Source organism: Rhamphochromis longiceps, linkage group LG3 (genome assembly GCF_057381845.1).
Source record: "Rhamphochromis longiceps isolate RC_006_pf linkage group LG3, R_longiceps_female_GT1.1, whole genome shotgun sequence".
Classification (NCBI taxonomy): Eukaryota; Metazoa; Chordata; class Actinopteri; order Cichliformes; family Cichlidae; genus Rhamphochromis; species Rhamphochromis longiceps.
In genome coordinates this window covers 68788697-68815930 of record NC_140559.1, presented here as the reverse complement: position 1 = coordinate 68815930, position 27234 = coordinate 68788697, and the positions used below count along the sequence as shown (strand labels likewise).

General features: G+C 42.4%; 2 protein-coding genes across 2 annotated transcripts in view; both read right to left on the bottom strand.

Annotated features, from left to right (window-relative positions):
• Positions 1 to 27234, bottom strand: part of LOC146676534 (carboxy-terminal kinesin 2-like) — a 296438-nt gene that overhangs the window by 16079 nt on the left and 253125 nt on the right. The gene's annotated exons all lie outside the window — the stretch shown is intronic.
• The window catches only part of LOC146676544 (protein NLRC3-like), a 47664-nt gene continuing 34638 nt past the window's right edge, over positions 14209 to 27234 (bottom strand). Inside the window, exons 2-6 of the mRNA XM_085402115.1 lie at positions 26187 to 26322; positions 22465 to 22541; positions 20509 to 22348; positions 19740 to 19916; positions 14209 to 14436 (exon numbers count right to left, since the gene is read on the bottom strand). Coding sequence (XP_085258241.1) covers positions 14241 to 14436; positions 19740 to 19916; positions 20509 to 22348; positions 22465 to 22541; positions 26187 to 26296 — 2400 coding nt within the window. The 5' untranslated portion in view covers positions 26297 to 26322 and the 3' untranslated portion in view covers positions 14209 to 14240. The remainder of the gene's footprint in view (positions 14437 to 19739; positions 19917 to 20508; positions 22349 to 22464; positions 22542 to 26186; positions 26323 to 27234) is intronic.

Genomic DNA, 27234 nt, shown 5'->3' with positions numbered 1-27234 from the left:
TAAAGGACACTCAAGGCTGGCTTGGAAAGGAATGAAGTCCATGGTGGGGATGCAGAACAAGGAGCAAAGATGAATGTGATGCTGAATCAGCAGAAGACTTGGACTCATTTGATTCCAGCTTTGATATCATTGATTTCAATGAAGAGCTTTGTGATTGTAGCAAAGGGCTGGTAGCTCTGAGAGTCCCACTGATGAGGTGTTTGTGTGGAAATCTCTTAGTGGGACCAAAGAGAGAAAAAGCCCTGGTCCTGATGCTGTGGGAGGGAAATGATTGAAGTGTGCTGTGAGGAACTGACTGGGAGATCTTCACACATTTTCCAGTCCTCCTTGGAACAACAGGAAGTTCCCAGCATATGGAAACAAAGGTTAAGTGTCCTATGGCACTCAGTGATGATGGTGCTGTGGCCCCACCACCTCCACCTCTTTGTAAAGGAACTAACTGTAATCTGAAGCTTCAAATGGAACTAAGACTTCCTCCACTAGGTGGCAGTGTCTGATGAGAAAGTGTTAGTGGAGCTGGCCTGGAGTCAGAAACAGGAAGATGCAGGATTTGGGCTGAAATGGGGAAAAGTGGTTGGCACTAGTGCCTTAAAGCAAGAAGGTTGTAGGTTGAAGCTTGTTGGCCTTTCTGTGGAGGTTGGATGTTCTCCCACAGTCCAATGAAATGCTGCTTAGGTTCATTGGTGCTTCTAAATTGGCTGTAGGTGTGGATGTGAGAGAGTGCTTCTCTGTCTCTCTCTGTTGGCCCTGTGATGGACTGCTCACCTGTGCAGGTGGACCACGCCTCTTGCCCTATGACAGCTAGGGCACAGGCTGCAGCCCTGTGAGCCTAAGCTGAATAAACAGTTAGCAAAAATGATCCATAGATGGCCTGAAATCCCCCAGTTAGCAGTTTGGTAGATAGCTATGACATGCTAATCCCATCCAGCAGCTGTATTCTACCTGTAAGCTGATCCCTGCTGAGCCAAAGCACTTTTTCATATACAAATTACAACCTTTAATAGAAACCTATTGGTCAGCATCTTATTAGCCTGCTGTTAGCTTCATTCCACAGAAAACTGAGAGAAACTAACAGAGTTGATAAAGAATAAAGAGAAATGTGCTGATTTAAAGCCTTTGAAGTGCTTCAGATGATCTCTGTCCACTTCTGTCCACTCATTCATTCATGTAAGCTTTCTAATGCAGCTTTGATCTTCACAGTCTGCTTCATGAAACTCATTCTAACCCTGAATGTCAGAGTGTTCCTCCTTCTCTTTCCCATCATTCATGCTGGCAGTGGAGGAGATTTGGATGTTGGACTGTGTTTTGGATGATGTGTGTATGTTTGTGTTGGACTGCTGTCTGTAAAGCAAACGCACATTTTGCTTTGGATTTCAGTGTCAGACAGACTTTAAGGTGGAATGAAGAGTTGGAGAGTTTCACAGTGAATTATCCAGTGGAGGATTTTTCTTCTTCTTTGAAGGTTTGAAATGTGAACATTGTTCTGCTGCAGTCAATGGACTAAACCAGAGAAGAAGAAAACAGACTTTACCATGAAGATCCTCAGTGTGGATCAGTATAATATCAGCCTGATGTCTGCAGTTTAGTGTCAGCACAACTTTCACATCATATTCATCTCAGCACAACTAAAACATGCTGACTGACCTCAGAGTTTCAAGTCCACATCCTGGACTCTCCAGGAAACCACACAGATGCTTCACTCCTGAATCCTGCAGCTTGTTGTTGGAGCTCAGCTCCAGCTCTCTCAGATGGGAGGGGTTGGACTTCAGTGCTGCTGCCAGATAATCACAGCTGATCTTTGACAAACCACAGTCCCTCAATCTGTATAAAGAATGAAAGATGTAAGTTTATTAGACAAAGTGTGAGCTTGAAATCATTCAGTGTTTCATCATCTGTTCAGAGCTGAAGAAGGTTCAGAATGTAGAAGTTTAGAAAATGGAAACTCCAAACAGCTGACAGAGTTCATACGCCTTTGTCAGGGTCAAATTCAAGCAAGACCATGTGAAAATTAAAACACATCATCCTAGGTGAACTTAAACACCTTTGTTCCCCTTTTGTTAAGACATAGAAAAGTACACCACACAAAAATACTGCAAAAGGAAACGGTCGCCTTATATACATAGTGTATAAACTCAAAATGCACATTTCACTTCAAATTAAGATTAAGGCTTTGAACAGATCACATAGTTCAGTTCAACATATAAGACTTTAAGAATGCACAAGCATCTACTTAAAATCTATTTAATTTATCATCCATGATATTATTTTGTACAATTCCAATGTATTTTGTTCATCTCCCTTAAATAAACAGGCAGTCTTAAAGTATGAAATATTCATATACAAACACATATAAATGTGTGTACTGTCTCAGTGGCTGATAGTACCCCACAGGCCTCAGTGTGAGCTTGAAGACATTTATAATGTTTAAGTAGTTTAATGTGCAGGTGCTGACGATAAACACATTTTGAATGAAAGCCGGGGAACTTTGGTAGCACAGAAACAAGTGGCTATTCTTTGTGACTATATGGATCACTCACAATACCATTATTTCACACAAAGGCACCAAATTAATACTCAAAAAAGCTGCAGCAATACACACAAATATAAACAGTACTTGGTGACAACTTTGCTTTTAGCCTTTAACCCTTCTTGACTACTTTTGATGTGGCCTCTATATTTTACCTTTAAAAACAGTTCATCTTGCCAATCTGTTATTTTCTCATTTTGACCAACTGTATCAGCACAATTTATCTAAATTCAGACAAAATTTAAAATACAAGTAGAAAGTGATATTTTGACTGTAAAAACCACACACATGTTTAACGAATCATCTTCATAACTTGAAATGCAAATAGAGATTGTACACTTTTAAAAATACGCACACGTTTTGCAAACAACAAAGTTATATGGTACTATTTACCAAAAAATGCAGCCAAGGCTCAGACGTTTTTCATATAATCATTTCAAACTATTTACAGAACAATCAGGTGTCAAACAATAGTTTGTGTCACTCTAACACATATGAGAACAGCACAGGGATAAACCTGCAGGTCTGACAGCAGGTGTGTCACTCAGCGTTTACACTGCAATCTGCCTTTGTTGGCTTTAAGGCAGCAACTGTGACGATCACTAGTAGAACTGACACACAAAACAAAACAACAGCTACACACTAAATACACAAGACAACAAACTAACTTGAGACCAAACACGGTAAACGTCACAAATCTCTCACGTATCAAAACTCTCTCTCTCTTTCGCTCACTCGCTCTCTCTTGCCGGTCACTCCTAAAACTTCCCCCTTTTGCTAAACAACCAAATGTCATGTTTCCATATCATTTTTGATTGGTCGACATGGTACATTTTCCCACCTATAGGGCTTTGGAGCATGATGTCACGGGAGATGGGCCACGCCCCCTTTCGCCATGACAGCTGGCCGCCAAAGGATACCATTTCAGCTATGGATCGTACGTGTTGTGTTGTCGGTTGCAACGTTAGATCACACGATCGTGAAGGCAAGAAGCTGGATAACGGGCTCTCTTTTCATCGTTTTCCATCCTGGAGGCAACGTGAGGGATCCCATGTATCCGATATTACTAAACAAAGACGTCAGGCTTGGATTGCAGCGGTGAGACGAGCGGATATCGAGTTCTCTGCAATCCCCAGCTTTTTGTTGGTTTGCTCACGGCATTTTCTTTCCGGTGAGTTCTAAATTAATTCATATCACTCTTGAAAGGCTTTTAGTGTTATTTTCAATGTGCTGAGGTCATAGATAATGAGATAAAACATGCTAATGTGTGATGCTGCAGAACCACATCATGTCGACTGAGTAGCTTATGATTTGGCATTATTGCAGGCAAACCAGCACATGAAATGGATGTAACAAATCCAGACTGGGCACCAACACTGCACATGGGGCATGACGACATACCTGTATCAGACTCGGACCGGCACTCAAGGCGTACGCAACGGAAGCGAAAAAGAGCACCCATCGGAGGTAAACAACCCCCCCCCCCCCCCCCCCTCTAAAAACATACTAAATTGCTATCACTGTACACTAATCCGCACATAACTTCCAGATGAATCACACACCTGTCATTGGAATATTGGTGTACATTTACCTTATGTCTAATTTTATCTTACAGGCTTTCGTTATGCAGCTGCAGAGTCTGAAGGTGTGCCCCGTGCAGAAGTGATTGATGAAGATCTGACAGAAGACCAACAGCAAAATCACAATGTCATGGAGGCAGTGGACAGCAGTTGTGTTGGACAAGTGGAGGTTGAGGTACCAGCTGCAAATGTGGATATACTGAAGAAATGTAAACCTTTTAAAATGATGACAGATTACAAACTCTCAGCTGTGTCTGTAATCAAACCTCTGTAACTTTGCTTCACTTCAGCAGCATCAGCTCATGTTCACATGTTGATTCATGGTTTGCTTCAGTTTTTGATGGACTGCAGAATATTTTGAAGGTTATCTGCTATAAAAAGCCAGAACAGGAAAATCTGCTTCATGTGTTTCTGTTTGATCCTCAGTGACTTTGACACAAAGGCCTCTGCTGTGATGATCACACCTCTGATCAAGTCTCACAGTGTCAGCTTTGTTTTTATACATATGGATATGTGCTGATAAATGATCAGAGTTATAATATTTCCCACTGTCTGCTGTGTGCCGTGACCTTTGACCTGCTAAAGACAGTCAGCTGTGGATTATTCATTGTTGTGTCTGATACTTAGAACTGTGAGGAAGAACACTACACAGTTAATCAGGGTCCCCTCTCTCTGAATCAGGGAAGGTGGGCAGGCCGCGTGTGGGCCGCGGGCCATACGTTGAGTCTCACTGTTTGAAATGTGAACATTGTTCTGCTGCAGTCAATGGACTAAACCAGAGAAGAAGAAAACAGACTTTACCATGAAGATCCTCAGTGTGGATCAGTATAATATCAGCCTGATGTCTGCAGTTTAGTGTCAGCACAACTTTCACATCATATTCATCTCAGCACAACTAAAACATGCTGACTGACCCCAGAGTTTCAAGTCCACATCCTGGACTCTCCAGGAAACCACACAGATGCTTCACTCCTGAATCCTGCAAGTTGTTGTCGTAGAGGTCCAGCTGTCTCAGATGGGAGGGGTTGGACTTCAGTGCTGCTGCCAGATAATCACAGCTGATCTCTGACAAACCACAGCCCCACAATCTGTATAAAGAATGAAAGATGTAAGTTTATTAGACAAAGTGTGAGCTTGAAATCATTCAGTGTTTCATCATCTGTTCAGAGCTGAAGAAGGTTCAGAATGTAGAAGTTTAGAAAATGGAAACTCCAAACAGCTGAAGCCAACAGGAAGCAGCTTCAAACAAACACAACAAGAGAAAAAACTCTGAATGTTTCACATTAAAGTCGTACATTTCTCATAAAAACAGGACAAAGACTTGAAAAAGTCGTGTTTTTCCTTCCAGGAACCACAAGGCTTCACTTTTAAAGGTGAAGTGTGAAAGAAATGGACATATTTGAAGTCCAACACCTTTTTCCAGTCACATTATTAAAGCAGACAAACTACAAGCTCATTTTCATTCCAACAAGTCATCTTCTGACCTGGACTAACAACACTGGTCTCTATGTGCAGCTGGCTGTGAGACCAGTGCTCAGGGAGCGTCTACAAAGTGCAACACTGAAAGAACATCACACACTCATTTGCTTCCATCATCCAACCTGAAGAGGAAACAGGTTCAAAGTAAAAGCTGCTCCTTTTGGACACAGTATCAAAGAAAGTCTACAGTATAACATAGAAAAGACAGAACAAAGTTTTGGTTGTTTTTAAATTGTGCAGAAATGAAACTACACTAAGCTCAATTATGTGACAGACATTTCATCCCATGTCAGTTTGGCCTCATCCTGGGCCGGATTATCCAGCACACACTCTGACCACAGGTCCATGTTGAGCAGGATGAGCTTCTGGCTAATCTGGAGGCTGTAGCAGCAGCTCACAGTCACAGTGGATTTCCACTCATGAAAAAGCTCTGGCTGCTTCATTTCTCATCTCATATCAGAGACTTTAATGCTTCACTGAAGCTGTACTGTGATGCTTCCATATCCCAGTGAGGCCTCCATAATGATTTCAGCTGTTCTGTACACACACTGTGTGCCCTGTATGGCTCAAAGTCTCTGCAGCCTGTTTTTATCTGCTATCATCAGATCTTCATCATCCTCATTCACATCCCTCACACACTCTACAGCCTCATCAGCACTGACTTCATCTTCACTGACTGATGGAGCACAACATGAACCTGTGGAGGCTGAAACACTGTCCTGTCAAACATCTCCCCGTCACCACTCCACTTCTGTCAGCCTTTAAATGAACCCTGCTCAAGTCTGTCACTTCTGTTTGGAGCCAAAAGAGGTTAAAGATTACGCCACTACATTCTTGTCTAGAAAATATTAAAGTGTATTTGGTGACACACAAAAAAGGGTAAAAGTATAGTTTGGGTCCACACATGTCCAAACCCTGGTGTGTAGGCCTACTTAGTATTGAGAAAAGCCCACTAAAAGAACGCCCACCAGACCAAAGCAATGGTGTTGACTTGATCAGCATTAACCCCGCCCCCTGACTTTGATGGGTGAAGCTGACAAATAAAATGTATTTATGAACAGCGATGCAGGGCCAGGAGTAGCAACGTGAATTAAATAAATACATCATTAAATAATTCATTAAATGTGTCAGTAAAATAATTAAAATAGAAAACAAACCAACAAAATATGTAATTAACTAATTTGAATTGTACATAAATACTTAATGAATTATTTTAAATGAAATTAACCGATAATTCATTGTGATTTTGTTTTGTGTTTTGATGAGCTAATAATCAGCTCTCTTTTTCTCATTGTTGTTCTAAGCCGCTTATCCAAAGGTAAGGCACTACCTGTTGAATTATTTCCAAAGTGTGCCAAATTGGACATTACAAATTAAAGTCTACTCACTGAAATTACTGGGGAATGTCTGCTTTGATTTTGATGAGAATCTCATGACAGTACTGAGGATTTAATGCAGTTGGACTGCTAAAAATGATTGAATGCGGTTGGACCGCTAAAGGATTTAATACGGTTGGACCGTGGAAAGCAGTTGGACTGCTGAGTGATTTTAGTATATTAGGGAATTTGGTTATTGTTTGGGGTGGAGCCCGTATTGGTTATAAGGTTGGACCTGCTTCAGTCTTACACTTTTTTGGCTGTTTTACTGTTGTTCCAAAGTATTATAAATTATTCAAGAACGTCAGTTGGACTGATAGGAAGCACAGTGCTCAGAGGTAACGCTTGCCAATGCCAAGGACGCTTAGGCATTGTCCTCGAAGAGGGATAGTCAGTTGGTCACTGTGGAGCTTGGGGCACTCCAGAATAACTAGGAGTTAGAGTCTCCTTACCGTTTGGAACGGTAGTCTGCGCTTTTTTGGCCAGCAGAAGTTGGACTTCGGGCGTGTAACTTTAACTTAAAACTTCGGGGTAAGCCTTGGCTGTGAAATGCCAAAAATAGAGCTTCAGGCAAAGTTTGGGTTGGTTGACGCTTTTAAATTGAGTTAGGGATTTTAGAGATGAGGCCAGAAACTGTTGGACAGATACTGGTTAATTGATCACAAAAAAGTTGGACTTTATCGGTTGGACCGTTAACTTAAATTTGTCGAAATTGTTTAGGCGCTAAAGCTGACAGATGTGACAGTGGTTGTAAATATAAGAGGTCTTTGTAATATAAAATAAGAGATCTCTGTGATCTCTGTGTGTGTGAGTGTGAAAATGCAAATTAGTCAGCAGTGAACTGTTTAAACCACAGTTGGTTTTACAAATACTGCTGCAAACATTGTTGAGTGTGTGTTTAAGACGCCATTTATGTTCATTAGAGGGCTATAAATAAAGTTTTGAGTTGCCGTAGTGGATGTATAGTAATTGACTGAGTTTTGATATATAAATATAGTGAGTGCACTGTATATATTTAAGACTAACATATTACTTTTAGGAGTAACCTCTCATCAGCAATAAATGCTGGTGTGTTTTATTTTTTCTATTCTATGTGTGTGCTGTGAGAATTAATAGAGGTTTCAATTGTTTTCTTTGACTTGCTCTTTCTGATTATGAAAGGCATGTCTGAAATACTCTTAGGAAAGCGTGTTGTGAGTATATTCCTCAACTCTTGTCACAGTTTAAGTGTGTGAATGCTGTGAGTAGCAGGTTTTGAGTGATTGGGTGTGATTTGTACAAAATAATAAATAATAATAACACTATGAAAGTTGATAGTAGAGTGAGTGCAGAAGTGGAAGTGTGAGAGAAAAGGCGGTGTGTGTGTGAGACGATCTGACAAACGCAAAGAATTTAGTATATTTAGAAGTGTGTGCGTGAAATAAGGGTGAATTGTTTTAGATCAAGACTTAGTAAAACAAGAGTTTTATTAGCCTGTAAAAAAAACAAAACAGGAGAGATAGAAACAGAAAATATGGTTCTGAGCAGCTGCAAGGTTGACAGGAAATGGTGTGTGTGACAGGAACTTTGCATGCCCATAAAAGGAACTGACTGTGACAAGTGAGCACACAGAGAGAGAAACATACGAGTTAAACTCCAGGCAGATGAAGCAAATGGAGGTTTTAAGAAAAGAAATGAAAAGGATATTAATTGTATGCTTTAGTGTGTCAATACAGGTGGACTTCTTTCAACCTAGAATCTTGAGTACAAAACCATTGATTAACAGAATTGGGAGGAAAACAGGCCAGATTTTGGCTTAAAATTTTACAGCTTGACCTCCCACTTGTCCCGATCCTGAGAAGAAGCTCATAGGACAGTTAATCTCCTGATGAAGACCGACAGAACATCGTGGACTTCAAGAATTAACAGCAGGCAAAAGACAGTGCAACTGAAACTACACTGACGATACCAGCAGCAGCATGGAAGAAAAGCACGTGATGGAAAATGCACGGTGAACTGCAGGCTGGTAAGAACAGTGTGACATAACTGTTTAAAGACACTGAATGGGATATTTTGCCAGGCTGGGATTTAATCTAAAAGGAAAATACTGAAAAGAGCAACGGAGAAGAAACAGAGAAGAAACAGACTGTGTTTGCTGGGGATCACAAGACAACAAAGGACACTAAGAGAAGGGCACAGGGGCCAGTGGGAAGGTGAAGCCCAGACGAGTTCGACTGCGAGAATAGAGGGTACAATTGGGTTGAAATTGAAGCCGGAACTCAGGATGGTTTAGGGATGTCCACGTCACAAACAAAGAGGTAAACAAAAAGAAGGTAAAATAAAGAGAGAAAATAACTGACAATTACATTAATGAATAGAAGACACACATACAGATATTACATAGATTTATTTTTAGGATAAAGGGGAGAGCTTATACGTAGAAATGACTTTTTATACATATTGCATTTTGTGCCTTTAAGGGAGTTGTGGCTCAATTCGTCTCTTGTGGGTCACGAGCCTTTGGCTAGCGCTATGATTAGCCAATCTACTGTGAGGATGATATGAGTTATTGAAGGATTGCACACGCTTACAGACACAGAGTCCATAAACACACATGACAGTATTGATTCCAGGCAAAAGGCCTCAAATTAATTTAGCGTTTAACTGAACTTGAGCTGGCCCTGTAACAAGTGACAGAAAAGAGGAACTGAATAGGAGTTTCTTGCTTTAGAGAAGGACCAAAGGAAGGAAAGCATATATTTTGGTTAAGTCTGATAAACTAGAATGAGAAGGTATTGTTACATCAAAGGAGCAAGATGAAATAAAAAGGCTGTACCAAAAACAGGTTATAACATAGGAAATGTGAGTTTTAAAATGAAGTTAGTGTTAACACACAGGAGTTGTTTCAAGGCAGCGTTTAGCTATGATAAAATGTATGCAGGAGTAATTGCTTATATGTTTAAACTTAATTGATTAAAGTGGTTGTTTTTTGGATCTTTTAGTAGAATAGGCGCTTATAATGATTTTCTTGTGAAAGGAGATTCTAGGTCAGAGTGGAGGCCTTGCAGCAGCGAGACTTCTGTGTACAGGATGTTGATGATTAGATAAGGCAAGCGACAGGAAACGCATGCAGGGACGTGAAAGCAGCGTTTTAAGAGTTTTAAAATGATGAGTAACGTTGAAGAATATATATAAATACAAGTCAATAAGTCAAGAAGATAATTAGGATCAGGCTTTTGATTAAAGAGTCCCAAAGATGATAAGTTAGGGAGGTGCAGGAAAAGGTGTTTGGTTTGCTTTACAGAAGATCTTGGCGACCACAGGGGGGTGAGGATCCTGGAGGCCCGAGGCATGATGGACCACAAGAGAGGGACGCAGAAAAAACCTAATCTTACGCATGGAGTGTTCTCGAGGGGGAGCTGGTGTTTATTACTGGACCACTTAGATGACATGAGGTTGTCTGATTTGCTGAGCCAGAGGATGGCTAGAGAGGGTCAGAGCGGGAGTGGTGACCCCGATGTCCACGATGCCATGGATGGACATGGAAGCAGCTGAGTGGGCCGAGGAGTGACCCAACACAATGTATTGTGACCTCTGGTGTTCCAGAGGTCGAGAGAGGGAGTATTGAGATTGGAGAGATATTTTGCTGCTATTGTTAAAGGCTCATGTTCTCACTTAGATCATCGATTTCTACTTGCATTTCTTTCTGGGAAAAATGGGGATTACTTTGGAAACAGGAAGCATTTTCCCCAATAAGCAGCCCTGGATTAGTAAATCACTCCAACATGTTCTCAGGCAGAAGAAGCTGTCTTGTTATGAGGGAGAGAAGAAAAAGATTGAGGCACAGAAACTTGTTGAAAGAGAGATAAAGCAGCTAAAATCAGGTGTAAAAGTAAAGCAGAGGATGAGCTGAATAAAGGACACTCAAGGCTGGCTTGGAAAGGAATGAAGTCCATGGTGGGGATGCAGAACAAGGAGCAAAGATGAATGTGATGCTGAATCAGCAGAAGACTTGGACTCATTTGATTCCAGCTTTGATATCATTGATTTCAATGAAGAGCTTTGTGATTGTAGCAAAGGGCTCAGGGCTCGCAAAATCGCTAGCCCGACGTCCCGGGGCTAGCGATTTTTCCAGTCGGGCTACCAAAATCTATCTCTGCCCTGCCCGTCGGGCTATTGTAGGAAGGAAAAATATATGTCAATGCTTTTGCATTCTTTCAGAAATGTAGCTGGGTAATTATGTCATTGGCATCGGTGAGCCACTGTCAATATGTGACATATTGAAATCGCGTTTGAATTTGCGCTTGTTTTTTGCTTTCACTTTGCAATCGCGGAACTGTGTATAGAGAGCGACAGCACTGATTGGTGAGTGATGATAATTTGCGCACCAATTCCTCTGACATCATCTTATCAATCGTTAGCTTACTATGCAAACATGACAAGTGAAATCTCCCGCAGCAAGCTTAAACATGTGAGAGGTTGATTGAGCAGAGAATCGCTGACCGTTATGTGTGTGTATGTAAAAGCAGCAGGATATATATTTTAGTTCTGCTGAGCCAAATAAGAGAGGTCAGGGTGAAGAAGTGACAGCCAAAGAAAAGCTTACCACAAAACGGAAAAGTTATGACGAATCAGACTATAAGGCAAAAAGAAAGTGCAGCTTTATGGTTTCATGGACAAAATAATTTCTGTGGCTGCAATATGACGAGCTAAATAACCAGGGCTGCACATAAGTGGTCCGCAGGTGCGCATTCGCTGTCAAAATAAAAAACGCGCACAAGATATGAAGTTGCAACGCGTGTTTGCATACATAAGATTTTCTGGAGGAGGACAGACATTTGTTTAGAACTCTTAAAGATGTCGAAGAAGCTCCTTTAAGCAATTACTTTGGTGTTCCTCCACCTCCAAAGAAATGTCAGAAGGAGTCCGAACCACAAAAGAAGCGCGTATTCTCAGAAAAGTGGTTGCAGGAGGTGAGCTGGCTTCAAACAAATGATGAACGCACAGAGATGTGGTGCGGAATGTGCCGTGAAAATCCCACTCTAGCGGACAAAAACAGTGCTTTTTATATGGATGCAAACGCGCGTTGCAACTTCTTATCTGGTGCGTGTCTTTTATTTTGACAGCGAATGCGCACATGCGGACCACTTATGTGCACCCGTGTAAATAACATAATGTTCTGCCGGGTGTGTTGTTGGTTTTCTCTCGATTTCTGAGTCGACAAGCGCCTTTGTTACTGGGACCAGTCATTTTAAGAAAGGCCCCCATTAGAACCCATGAGAAATGCAAGAAATGCATTATTGCTCAGTCTGCAATATCTTTCCCAGAACAAACACCAATTGCAAATAACATACTAAAAATAAACCTGAAAAATCTGTTTAGAACAGCGTACTATGTTGCAAAGAGTGAACTACCACTGGCAAAATTTAGCAGTCTTTGCAAACTTCAAAAAGCAAATGGCCTCGATCTTGGTTCCACTTGTCTCTTACCCGTGACTTCAGCGGAAATTTCAAAGTCAGGATCTGACACAGACTGATTCATGTCCTACACAGTTCTTACAAGTTCATAGAAATTTCTGTTCAATTAGAACCAAGTATTTGAGTTGATGATTGTAATTTTTATACAATGTTGTAATTTGTTTTTCAACATTTTTTTGATTAATGTTTTGTTTCCTTTACAATATTATACTTTAATGTATAATATTGTAAAGGAAACAAAACAGGAAACAAAACATCAATCAAAAAATTGCTCTCTTTTTTTATTCGGGCTACTTACATTTATTTTGGGCTACCAAAAACTGAAGAGTCCCTGCCCGAAGGGCTACCAGGGATTTTGAAATTTTGAGAGCCCTGGGGCTGGTAGCTCTGAGAGTCCCACTGATGAGGTGTTTGTGTGGAAATCTCTTAGTGGGACCAAAGAGAGAAAAAGCCCTGGTCCTGATGCTGTGGGAGGGAAATGATTGAAGTGTGCTGTGAGGAACTGACTGGGAGGTTTTCACACATTTTCCAGTCCTCCTTGGAACAACAGGAAGTTCCCAGCATATGGAAACAAAGGTTAAGTGTCCTATGGCACTCAGTGATGATGCTGCTGTGGCCCCACCACCTCCACCTCTTTGTAAAGGAACTAACTGTAATCTGAAGCTTCAAATGGGACTAAGACTTCCTCCACTAGGTGGCAGTGTCTGATGAGAAAGTGTTAGTGGAGCTGGCCTGGAGTCAGAAACAGGAAGATGCAGGATTTGGGCTGAAATGGGGAAAAGTGGTTGGCACTAGTGCCTTAAAGCAAGAAGGTTGTAGGTTGAAGCTTGTTGGCCTTTCTGTGGAGGTTGGATGTTCTCCCACAGTCCAATGAAATGCTGCTTAGGTTCATTGGTGCTTCTAAATTGGCTGTAGGTGTGGATGTGAGAGAGTGCTTCTCTGTCTCTCTCTGTTGGCCCTGTGATGGACTGCTCACCTGTGCAGGTGGACCACGCCTCTTGCCCTATGACAGCTAGGGCACAGGCTGCAGCCCTGTGAGCCTAAGCTGAATAAACAGTTAGCAAAAATGATCCATAGATGCCCTGAAATCCCCCAGTTAGCAGTTTGGTAGATAGCTATGACATGCTAATCCCATCCAGCAGCTGTATTCTACCTGTAAGCTGATCCCTGCTGAGCCAAAGCACTTTTTCATATACAAATTACAACCTTTAATAGAAACCTATTGGTCAGCATCTTATTAGCCTGCTGTTAGCTTCATTCCACAGAAAACTGAGAGAAACTAACAGAGTTGATAAAGAATAAAGAGAAATGTGCTGATTTAAAGCCTTTGAAGTGCTTCAGATGATCTCTGTCCACTTCTGTCCACTCATTCATTCATGTAAGCTTTCTAATGCAGCTTTGATCTTCACAGTCTGCTTCATGAAACTCATTCTAACCCTGAATGTCAGAGTGTTCCTCCTTCTCTTTCCCATCATTCATGCTGGCAGTGGAGGAGATTTGGATGTTGGACTGTGTTTTGGATGATGTGTGTATGCTGTCTGTAAAGCAAACGCACATTTTGCTTTGGATTTCAGTGTCAGACAGACTTTAAGGTGGAATGAAGAGTTGGAGAGTTTCACAGTGAATTATCCAGTGGAGGATTTTTCTTCTTCTTTGAAGGTTTGAAATGTGAACATTGTTCTGCTGCAGTCAATGGACTAAACCAGAGAAGAAGAAAACAGACTTTACCATGAAGATCCTCAGTGTGGATCAGTATAATATCAGCCTGATGTCTGCAGTTTAGTGTCAGCACAACTTTCACATCATATTCATCTCAGCACAACTAAAACATGCTGACTGACCTCAGAGTTTCAAGTCCACATCCTGGACTCTCCAGGAAACCACACAGATGCTTCACTCCTGAATCCTGCAGCTTGTTGTTGGAGCTCAGCTCCAGCTGTCTCAGATGGGAGGGGTTGGACTTCAGTGCTGCTGCCAGATAATCACAGCTGATCTCTGACAAACCACAGTCCCTCAATCTGTATAAAGAATGAAAGATGTAAGTTTATTAGACAAAGTGTGAGCTTGAAATCATTCAGTGTTTCATCATCTGTTCAGAGCTGAAGAAGGTTCAGAATGTAGAAGTTTAGAAAATGGAAACTCCAAACAGCTGAAGCCAACAGGAAGCAGCTTCAAACAAACACAACAAGAGAAAAAACTCTGAATGTTTCACATTAAAGTCGTACATTTCTCATAAAAACAGGACAAAGACTTGAAAAAGTCGTGTTTTTCCTTCCAGGAACCACAAGGCTTCACTTTTAAAGGTGAAGTGTGAAAGAAATGGACATATTTGAAGTCCAACACCTTTTTCCAGTCACATTATTAAAGCAGACAAACTACAAGCTCATTTTCATTCCAACAAGTCATCTTCTGACCTGGACTAACAACACTGGTCTCTATGTGCAGCTGGCTGTGAGACCAGTGCTCAGGGAGCGTCTACAAAGTGCAACACTGAAAGAACATCGCACACTAGCTTTGTCCCAAAACGTCGGCTGCATCCTTCGGAGGACCCGGTATTCGCGGTCTACGTGGGCCGGGTCCTTCAAAGACCGAAAAGGCTGGAAGTGCGAGGCTGTGAAATGGGACGGTCTAGCCTTCAGATTTGCGTCACCGCTGTGTTGGTGGAGTTTAATAAACTCGGCCGTCTGCTCCTTGCTATCTAAAATATAACAGGACACTGGCGTAAACTCTCGACCGTCTCACACTTCTGTTTAATCAGTTTCCTGTTTAACGTTTATTCAGCTGTGTGAAAATCCCGGAGGAACTTTGATCTCAGCCAAACCGATTTACTCCGGAACAAATAAAACACAGAAAAAAGGCAAACAATTACATTTTTAAGTTATCCGGGTGACTTATATATCGTGTTTCACCTGAGTAGCCAAAGAGCGGGGTCTGAAAACAATGAAGCCGGGCGTCTGCTGCTCTCGCCGGCTGGAGTGACCATTGAACCCCCCGGCTTGCTAGCGAGCGGGTGGGTAACAGACGTCTCCGAAAACGTCGGCACACTTTTGCAAATATGCGATGTCTTGATAAACCAAGCAGATATTTGAAGTTTACACAGCTACTTTCTCGCCTGAAAATATGTTAAAAGTTTATTTTGTGACCCAGAAAGATTAATAAGAGTAATTTGAAAACTTAGTAGCTGCCGCCATTGTTGGCAGCTGAAATTTGGCTGGGATATGAATTCTGGGATATGGTGGGCCACGAAGGACACACCCGACGAATCCTTCAAATTCGGGGAAATGAAGGACGCATTTGTCGGGCACATTTGAAGGAGTCGACAAATACGGACAGCCTTCATCGCCTGGCTGTGATGTAATCGGCCTTCAAATGCAGCCTCTGGAGGATGCAGCCGACGTTTTGGGACACAGCTACTAATTTGCTTCCATCATCCAACCTGAAGAGGAAACAGAGACGGCTCCCCTTCAAAGTAAAAGCTGCTCCTTTTGGACACAGTATCAAAGAAAGTCTACAGTATAACATAGAAAAGACAGAACAAAGTTTTGGTTGTTTTTAAATTGTGCAGAAATGAAACTACACTAAGCTCAATTATGTGACAGACATTTCATCCCATGTCAGTTTGGCCTCATCCTGGGCCGGATTATCCAGCACACACTCTGACCACAGGCCCAGGGGCCACGCACAGCTGGGCTCCATCCAAGAGACAGCAAACAAACCAACACAATAATAAAAAGCACCATGTGATCTTCTTACATCTTCAAGACAAACATAGTAAAAACATGAGCATATTTGTTTCCTGATAAAATGATGTGACAGGTAGAACAGAGTAAAGTGGTGGTGTTACAGCCTTTCTCCCCTCTGCTGCCGAGGCTGTTAGTCTCTCCCAAACTCAGCTACAGGACTTCCAAATGAATGAAAGCAGCAGAAGTGGCTTTACAAATGAAAGAGGAAGAGGAGAAGAAGAGGAGAGGGAGGCCACCCTGACCATCACTCCAGCTGAAAACATCACACTTCCATTAAAGTTGGTGAGAAAATGTTGAGCAGGATGAGCTGCTGGCTAATCTGGAGGCTGTAGCAGCAGCTCACAGTCACAGTGGGTTTCCACTCATGAAAAAGCTCTGGCTGCTTCATTTCTCATCTCATATCAGAGACTTTAATGCTTCACTGAAGCTGTACTGTGATGCTTCCATATCCCAGTGAGGCCTCCATAATGGTTTCAGCTGTTCTGTACACACACTGTGTGCCCTGTATGGCTCAAAGTCTCTGCAGCCTGTTTTTATCTGCTATCATCAGATCTTCATCATCCTCATTCACATCCCTCACACACTCTACAGCCTCATCAGCACCGACTTCATCTTCACTGACTGATGGAGCACAACATGAACCTGTGGAGGCTAGGGCTGAACGATTATGGAAAATAATCTAATTGCGATTTTTTTGCCCCAATATTGCGATTGCGATGCGATATGCGATTATTTTTTAAGGTCTTTGTCTTCTGTATTATTAAACAAAGACAAGCAATACATCATATAGTATGGCCAATACTATATTACATTAATTTTAAACTGTTCTTTCCTGGAAGACAGACCTCTGTTATGATGACATGAGGTGATGCATGAATTGATGACTGACATTTTTATTTAACTTCTTCAATCACAACAGTATATTTGAACATACACAATAGTTTATTTTTAGCTTACAAACATCTGAGCATAAAGTGCTGACAAGGAACCCTGGTGTAAACATTAAAATGAAAGTCAGTACAATGTGCAGATTGCAGAAATATACATAAACAAAATCAGTGGCTTTACCACACTCAGTTTTTCGACATCTGTGAACTACTAGACAGTCATTCAATTAAAAAATAATATTAAATAAATAAAACTAATAAATAAAAAATACACACATCTTACTGATCTCTGCAGTCAGTAACATTACACATAAAGTGCAAACATAATAGCAATTGTATAAACACACACACAAACACGCCTTTAAAATTTAAAGGCGTGAAATTGGACGGTTCTGATTAGCGTCACCGCTGTCTCGGTGGAGTTTAATAAACTCGGCCGTCTGCTTCTTGCTATCTAAAATATAACCAGACACTGGTGTAAATTCTCGACTGTCTCATACTTCTGTTTAATAATTTTTCTGTTTGACGTTTAGTCAGCTGTGTGAAAACCAAGGAGGAACCCACCCGGGGGATTAATAAAGTTTTATTTTATCTAATCTAATAACTTTAATCTCAGCCAAACCGATTTACTCACGAACAAACAAAACACTGAAAAAAGCCCAACAATAACATTTTTAGGTTGTCTAAGTGACTTATATATTACGTTTAACCCGAGCAGCAAAACTCCGCGGTGATCTGAAAATGATGTGCCGGGAGTTGTGCCGTTCTCGGCCGCATCAGTAACCCTCGAGCTCCCGGCTAGCTGTCGAGCTGGTGGGTAGCAGACGCCTCTGAAAACGTCGAAGCACTTTTGCAAATATGGGATATCTTGATAAACCGAGCAGATATTTGATGTTTACACAACTACTTTCTCGCCTGAAAATATGTTAAAAGTTTATTTTGTGACCCAGAAAGATTAGTATGAGTAATTTTAAAACTTAGTAGCGGCCGCCATTGCTGGAAACTAGAGTTTGTAGTGATGGGTCGTTCGCGAACGAAATGGCTCTTAGAGCCGGCTCTTTGACGTGAACGACGCGAGCCGGCTCCTTATCGCGAGCCGTCATGTGGGGGTTTTTTTTCTTTCTCTCACCCTCTCTCGCACTTTTTTTCCGCTTCACTTCGCACCTGAGCCTTGTGCTTTACGCTGGGCAGAGGGGGGAGGGGCGGTAGTTACACTCAGTAGCACAGGAACAGAGCCAGAGGGAGAGAGAGAGAAAGAGAAAGAGAGCCAGGGACAACAACATCACATTAGAAAGGTATAGTAATCATCCACAACTATTTTCGGTTGCAGATAATAAAGGATTCAGAAAATTTATTCATGCAGGTCCATATGACAGAGAATATGCATCTTCTTTTTGTTTTCATATTATAATTTATATTTAATTGTGTTGTGGTTTGCAGTGTTTTGTGTTGTTTTCACTTCAAATTTGTAAAAGGAAAAAGCTGAAAATTTAAATAGTTAAAAGTTGAAATGTGAATAGTTGATTTTTGTATTATATGATTTATTTATTACATTTCATGTGGAGTGAAAAAATAAAAGTATATTTACAGTGGCCCCTACAGACAAAGCACATACAAACTCCAAAACACATAAAAACACGTACAAACTCCAAAACACGTAAAAACTCCAAAACACGTACAAAAGACAACAGAAGTGCTCCAGGATGCTGGGCGCAGTGTTGAGCTTTTGTTACCTAGTGGCTACACAAGCCAGCAAGTACCAACGACCGGATTTGGTGTGTGGTAGTAACAGATAAATGAACTTTTTTTTTAAATTATTTGAATATATATGAGTGCCTGTGTATAAATACACAAACAATACACACATGCTTTCAATTGTGTAATTTAAGTGATCTAGTAGCTCTGCTTTGGAAGTTCAGTTCATGCTAGAAATGTGTTTTGGAGTTTGTACGTGTTTTGTCTCTAGGGGCCACCGCATATATTTATATATAAACATATACAAATAAAACCACTTTTTTTTACGTTAGTAATTCCTTTTGTGCATAATTTTATATTATTGTTAATAATAAATTAATTAAAGCAACAAAACAACCTGAAGAGCCGGTTCGGAGCCGAAAGAGCCGGCTCTTTTTAGTGAGCCGAACCGAAAGAGCCGGCTCTCTAAAAAGAGCCGGAAATCCCATCACTAAGAGTTTGGCTGGGCCGCGCTATGAATTCTGGGATATGGTAGTAATTTGGACAGCCTTCGGCGCGTCGCTGTGACGTAATCGGTCTACAAATGCGGCCTCAGGAGGATGCAGCCCATGAATTTGGACATGTCCAGAGTATAATCGCAGCCTTTGCGGTTAGAAAATTGCACTTGATCATGTCGCGATATTATCGCAAATGCGATATATCGTTCAGCCCTAGTGGAGGCTGAAACACTGTCCTGTCAAACATCTCCCCGTCACCACTCCACTTCTGTCAGCCTTTAAATGAACCCTGCTCAAGTCTGTCACTTCTGTTTGGAGCCAAAAGGAAAAACTGTTGTTCAGTCGTTTGGAAAGACAACATTTCTGAAAGCACTCAAACTTCTTCACATTTGTCTTCAGACACATCCTGAACATTTAGGAACTGAAGAAAGTTTCAAACATCCATCAAAGACCTGAAATATAGAAAAACAACTACAACAGCCGCAGTCAGTGAACTCACCTCAGAGTCTCCAGTCGACAGTTTGGACTCTCCAGTCCAGCACACAGAAGCTTCACACCTGAATCCTGGAGGCCATCATTTCCACTCATGTCCAGCTCTGTCAGATGGGAGGGGTTGGACTTCAGAGCTGAGGCCACAACTTCACAGTGAGACTCTGAGAGTCCACACCGAGTCAGTCTGTGATGATAGAAAATATAAAATGTGTTATTATAAAAGCAGAAAATCTGCATTATAAACACAGACTGAATGTATATGAAGACAAAACAGAGTGAGGTCATAATCTGATGAATCTGCTCTTCACATCTGTGCTTCAGCTCCTCTTACTGTGTTTGACATGACACAACGATTGAGTCTCTCTCAGACCTGCAGACTTTTAATGAGAATCTTTGTTTGGCTTTAATCTGCTTTTGGCTTTTTCATGGATTTCATGGATGATTTGAGTGATTTCCAGCAGGACACTTAAACATGTCAGTGGACGTCCTAAAGAACATATTCACTGATATGAAACGTGTCATTGAACAGGATTAATATCAGTGGAAACATGGTGGAAACAGCTGTGACTGCATGGATGTGACACACTTCAAATCTGTTCTCCACTCTTGGATTTGGGATCCATGGAGCTGCTGCTGAGTCTGTACAATAAAGGAATGGTGTGGAAGGTTGCAGCGTACGGACACAAACACTTTGTGGTTACAATCTGATTTTATTTTCAACATTAAACTACTAACCTACACTGATCAATGATGTTAATGATCACATCTGGACTCACCCAGCCTTTCTGCAGTTCCTCACAGCTGGAATCAGTCTCTGTCGTCCCCGCTTTGATGTGTTGTACTTCAGCAGGTCAAACTCATCCAGAACCTCCTCTGACATCTGCAGCATGAAGGCCAGAGCTGAGCACTGGATCTCAGAGAGTTCCTTCTCTGATCTGTTCTCTGACTTCAGGAACTCTTGGATCTCCTGAAATAATGAGAGGTGGTTCATCTCCATCAGACAGTGGAAGATGTTGATGCTTCTGTCAGGAGAGATTTCATCACTGTTCATCTCTTTCAGGTTGTTGATGACTCTCTGGATGGTTCCTGGACGGATCTCTGTCTGACCCAGCAGACCTACTAAGAGTCTCTGGTTGGACTCCAGACAGAGGCCATGAAGGAAGCGAACAAACAGGTCCAGGTGGCCATTTTTACTCTGGAGGGATTTATACATGCCTTTAGTCAAAAAGACATCCATTGATGGGAAGCTATAAGACTTGAACATGTTCTTAAAAAAAGATCTGTTTTTGTATCCTTCTCGGAAATTCCCTAGAAAACCTTCTACCACCTCTGTCTTCCTGTTGGTGTGACAGTGGAACATGTAGACAGCAGCCAGAAACTCCTGAATGCTCAGATGAACAAAGCAGTAGACTGGTTTCTGGAAGATCACACACTCTCTTTTGAAGATCTCTGTACAAACTCCTGAGTACACCGAGGCCTCTGTTACATCCAGACCACACTGCTCCAGGTCTTCTTGGTAGAACATGATGTTTCCTTTCTCCAGATGTTCAAACGCCAGCCTCCCCAGCTTCAGAAGAACTTCCCTGTCAGCCTCCGTCAGCTCCTGTGGACTCGTCTCACGTCCCTCATGGTACTTGTTCTTCTTCCTCTTTGTCTGAACCAGCAGGAAGTGTGAGTACATGTCAGTCAGGGTCTTGGGCAGCTCTCCTCTCTGCTCTGTAGTCAACATGTGCTCCAGAACTGTAGCAGTGATCCAGCAGAAGACTGGGATACTACACATGATGTGGAGGCTCCTGGATGTCTTCATGTGGGAGATGATTCTGCTGGACAGCTCTTCATCACTGAATCTCCTCCTGAAGTACTCCTCCTTCTGGGCGTCAGTGAAGCCTCGTACTTCTGTTAGCCTGTCAACACATGTAGGAGGGATCTGATTGGCTGCTGCGGGTCGGGAAGTTATCCAGACGAGAGCCGAGGGAAGCAGATTCCCCTGGATGAGGTTTGTCAGCAGCTGGCTGACTGATGACTTCTGTGTGACATCAGACAGCAGCTTCCTGTTGGTGAAATCCAATGAAAGTCTGCTTTCATCCAGGCCGTCAAAGATGAACAAAAGCTGAGAGACAGCCAGCTTCTCTGCTGTGACCTTCTGTAATGTTGGATGGAAAACATGGAGCAGCTCCAGAAGACTGTACTGCTCATCTCTGATCAGGTTCAGCTCCCTGAATGAAAGCAGAACCACCACACCGACATGTTGGTTCTCCAAGCCCTCTGCCCAGTCCAGAGTGAACTTCTGCACTGAGAAGGTTTTTCCAACACCAGCCACGCCGTTGGTCAGAACCACTCTGATGGGTCTCTGTTGGTCAGGTAAGGCTTTAAAGATGTCCTGGCACCTGATTGGAGCGTCATGGAGGGCGTCCATCTTGGAAGCTGTCTCCAGCTGCCTCACCTCATGTTGGGTATGAACCTCTTCACTCTGTCCCTCTGTGATGTAGAGCTCAGTGTAGATCCTGTTGAGGAGGGTTCTACTTCCTGTTTCATCACTTCCTTCAGTCACACGTTCACATCTCCTCCTCAGACTGATCTTATGTTCATCTAAAACCTCCTGCAGACCAACATCTGCTGAAAGAAAAAAAAACAATGAGACTAAAGAGAAAGAAAACTCTTCAATGTCTGAACAACACAAGAAGTCCAGTTTTCAGAAATGAGTCCATCAGCAGACAGATGTTCAGTCTTACTTTGTACACAGCTGCTCTGACTGGCTGTCTGCAGTCCAGCTCTGCTTCTGGATCTTTCTCCACACTGTGCAGAAGCTCTGATGGTGACACAGAAAAGTCAAAGTGGAGATACTTCTGTCCACCTTTGATTAGACTCATTATAAAAAGGAAAACAAAGTTTAACACAGTCATGTTTCCAGTTCACTGACTTACATTTATTCCATGGACACTCACTCTAACCTGAACCACAGCTACAACCCAACATTGTTGAGGCCTCATCTCCTCCTTTCCTGACTGTAGAGGTTAAATATGCAACAACCAACAAATAAAAGAATTTGGTTCATTTCAAAGAAATTCACACGGTGACCAAGTAAAGTAACCGTAGTAAAGGAGACAACATCCCGTTGATGGTGGGATTATTTGAAAGATTTGCTTTAGTCACGTCACCAAATGCAGTTGAACCACCCGTGGATCCATGTTTGACCATTCTACCACTCTGAGCTCTGCTTTTTAATCATTTTATTATTATCATCATTCATTTATTCATTCTTTGGAGGGGGGCTATTTCCTAATGCCGCCCTAATAAGCTGATGTTCAAGGGGAAATATAACAGAAACTCTTTCAGTGTTATTCATTAATAAATTAACAGATAAACTGTGAAGAAGAAAAAACTGAGATTTAAAGGAGAGAGTGAGAAACTTGATCATCCATCCTCATAATACATGTTTATCAGTATCTGCTGTGACCATACTGCAGTAATAACTACAAGTCTACATTTCTGTGACTGTTGATCAATCACAGCAGGAATCTGAGCTCATCTCTGCACACAGAGCAGCTTCAGCTCTGGGATAAACTGCTCGCTTCACGTCCTTCTCAGCTCACAGACACTCATCCTGATATTTTCCTTTAACATTTGATGGTATAATTCATCTGAGTTTACACTTTATCTGCATAAATACAGAAAAACAGACCCAAACACCATAAACCATCAGTTTCACCATGTAGAATATATTGTTGTTTCCTTGCTTTTAATTCAGAGAAAAACTCTGATTTGGATTTTCTCTGTTCTCTTTGCCACAGCCCATCCCAGCAGCAGCTGAAGCAGCTGACTGTCACAACACTGAATAACACTTTAGGAGGAATTTCAGAGGTCAGTAAAGCTGCAGTTTCAACATCAGTTAATTAATCATAGTTCATCATAAATGTTAACCTGGCTGGCACACATGTTAATGTTATCCATTTAAATATTAGCAGTTAGCTGAGGCCACAAGAAGAAGAGGCCCTAGAAGAACAATGGATGATAAGATTAGATTTTCAAGACTGGGCAGAGACGTGTTTTCCTTTACTGTCTCTTACAGAGGAGGGAGCAGATACCAGACGAGGTCACGGAGGTACGGGGAGGATTCGCAGCAGACAGCAAGACTGCCACGTCCATGCGAGAGAGCGATGGCTACGATAATCGATTTTCCTCTCTCAGCTCTCAGCGAAGGCGGTCGCACTTTTCTCCTCTCCTCCTCACCCTTATCTTCCCTGCTTCGCCTCTATGTCCTTGTCTTGTCTTGTGTGAATTTACTTTTCCCTGGAACAGTCTCTCACTGTCGTTCTCTAAACCTAAAAGAGAATTATGGATTTGATCAACTGGTCCCTGAGTGCTATTGACACCCTTTTCTCAACGAGAAGTCGGGGCTCGGGAGAGCCTGAGTGCCCTGGAGGGACTTTCCCTGCCGGTTACACGATGGACGGGTGGCAGAACTGGAGGACCGTGTGCCTGGCGGGACTGTCGATCGAGGACGCTGAAGATATCTACCTATTCGGAACCATGATAACAGGGTTCATGCTGATCGGCGTTGGCCTAGCCCCACTTTATCGGAGAAATAAGAGAGCGGAACCGGCTGTTCAAACCCCCACATGGCTGCCCGCTGGATTCGAAGCGCTGGGACGAGGTGCGACCTCTCACAACGAACGTAATATGGTCAACACCTTGGAGACGCTTACAGCTGCTGTGAAGGCTCAAAACAACACCATTGAGCGTATGAGGGGAAACATCAGAGAGAGGCCTGCTCAAAATGACACCCTTGAGCGACAGTTGGAAAACATCGCGGAACGGATCACTGCAGTTGTGAAGTCTCAGAATCAAAAGACTGACAACACCTTGGAACTGAAGTTTGCTACCATCATGGGGAGGCTCGCAGCTCTCCAACGGGAGGTTGAGGGACCTGTCTCAGAGTGCTAAAATTCGAGCTGCTCACAACAGAAATCAACAATATTCAACATTCGGACACCACGGCGCCAGCTGCAGGCCCAAGGCTGGAGCCCACCAAAACAACTCCCTGATAACGACTGTGTGATGACTATTCTTCCCGTCCCATGAAGGCCACCTGGGTTGGCTGGAGGACTGTTTACTTAGCCTGATAGGCCGAAGGACACTCTCCGCTGAACTCTGGACACGCACACACATACACTTACACTGATAAGCACACACTCATCCCCCCTCCCTTCCAAACGCCTTCGATGCTTGTTTCCTGAAGGGGCAGCACGGCGGGTCTGTGTGCCGCGCTGGAACGGTAGCGCTGTGCAGGGTGGCTGCTGTGTTCGCTTCGGATTACTCCTCAACCCCCACCCACCCCTGTGGCTTGTCATGTCTTCACAATGTTGTGCTGTGGACATTTATGTGCTTCTTGTGCAGAGGAGTTTTTTTGTTTCCTGTTCTCATGCTGTCCTACCATGGAAGCATAGCATGAGTAGGGGTCTCTTTTTTTCCTCTTGTACTTTCCCCAGTGTAGTGTACATTTCAATGTTTTTCTCTGATTCTACCAATCTCCGACCTGTATCCCCATGTAATGTTTGTGCTATATGTGTAAGGTCGGGGGGGGGGGGGGGGGGGGGGGGGGGTCCTATTTCACTGCAGGGCAACCTGCATGTGACGAATAAAGCTTTGATTGATTGATTGATTGATAATCTCTGTTTTTGTCTCCCTATATAATGTTGTACAGCCCATGTGAGGGTTATCCTCTCTGTGAACCAGATGATTGATTTCACACAGAGGTCCACCAACTGAATTTGATCAGTTATGGAACGATTTACCTCGACAGGCTCCTTCACTCGCTGCTTTTAAACCTCCTTTAAAACACACTTTTACTCCCTGACCTTTGATCCAGTGTGACATGTTGACTCACTACCTCAGACAGCTTAAAAATAGTCTTTTTGTTTTTTGGTGCTGCCTAAAAGAACCGTAAAATATCGATACGGAATAAAGACCAAAAAGGACAAGATACATACTGCTGGATTTATTGGACTGTGAACTTAATTCATGCATACCAGTGACATCGCGTCACCCCCGTTAACGACCACCTCAGTGGCTTCAAGCGTAGGCTTAGCCTCTACAGATATGATTACCTGACAAAAGGAATGTCATATACATGTCTATTCAGTAAAAGAAATGAATTGTGTTTAAAGCAAACAGATAAAGGGATCAGTAATGGCAATTATCTGTCATTGTCTTACTTGTCTTAGCCCAGTTAGGTAAACATTAACAATTGTGGTGGCAGATTTCTTTTGTCAAGTATTAACTGAGAGCCTATATACAGTTATGTTCATATATTTTTGTGCTACATCAGGAAACTCAAAAACATAGTTTGTAATATTTTAATCCTTATTTTTAAAACTGTTTTTGTCATTTTTCTTCTCCCATTGCATCAAAAATCATTATTTACACTGAATAAATGAGTCAGCAGCTCTCTTACATTGTTGCTGCAGGTTCATTAGTGAACACTGGAGGTTTTCCTTTGGACCGGTCACTCCTCACAGACACACAGCTGGATGCTGCAGATCCTGCTCCATCCTCTTCCTCCATCTTCTTGATGTCAGGGTGGAGTTAGTCTGAGAGGCAAACACACACACTCAGAGGTGCTGTTGTACTGGAAGCATCACACTGACGGGTTTCTAAAGTTCTCATTGATCATTTCATGGAGTTTCTGTGGTAAACACTGTCCTGTGACGTATGTGTTATGGTGAGGGTCATGAGGGCTAACCAGCCCCACTCCTTCCTCCTCATATTTCAGCCTGAAGCACAATAACAGCCTAAACCTAACCAGGAGGCTGTAACCTCAAAGGGACTTCATGGTTAGAAATAAAGGTTCAATGAAATGAAGCAGATCATAAAAACATGAGTTCCAACTTTAAAAGAAGCATCCACACGATGACGGCACAGCAGAGGAGCACTTTCTCTAACACACTGATTCAGTTCCACTGACACAAGGACACACACAGGAAGGCACACACACACAAGCCTTTATAAGAAACAACACAATCATCTGTGCTTGACTTGTCAATCCAAGTCCTTAGCCCATGAGCCCGCGGTATCAGACCACAGATATTCCCTTACTTTGAAAAAATAAAGACAGTTTTCAGAACAGACCTGATGTTTATGCTACAGCCTGTTTGCCAATATAATCAATATCAGATATCAGAGCAACAGAAACCTCGGTGATCAGGACGCTGGGACTGAGAACAGGAAGTGGCTCAAACGTCACAGTTTCATAACGTCACCCTGAACTCCACTCACGGAGTTTCTGTCGCCATTGTAGTTTTTAAAGTCCCGTGATAAAGGCGGGTCTTTCTGTGAATCCGCACGCTCATTGGCTAATAGCTCGAGATTGACACATCGTTATCCAATGAGCGTGCGGGAACTTCCGACATAAAGTTGTTTCCTTTGAAAAACCAAAGTCTGATTATTTTTGCCTCCACTGACGGAGCCTGTTGTTCCCGCCACAGAGACACAGTAATGTCAGA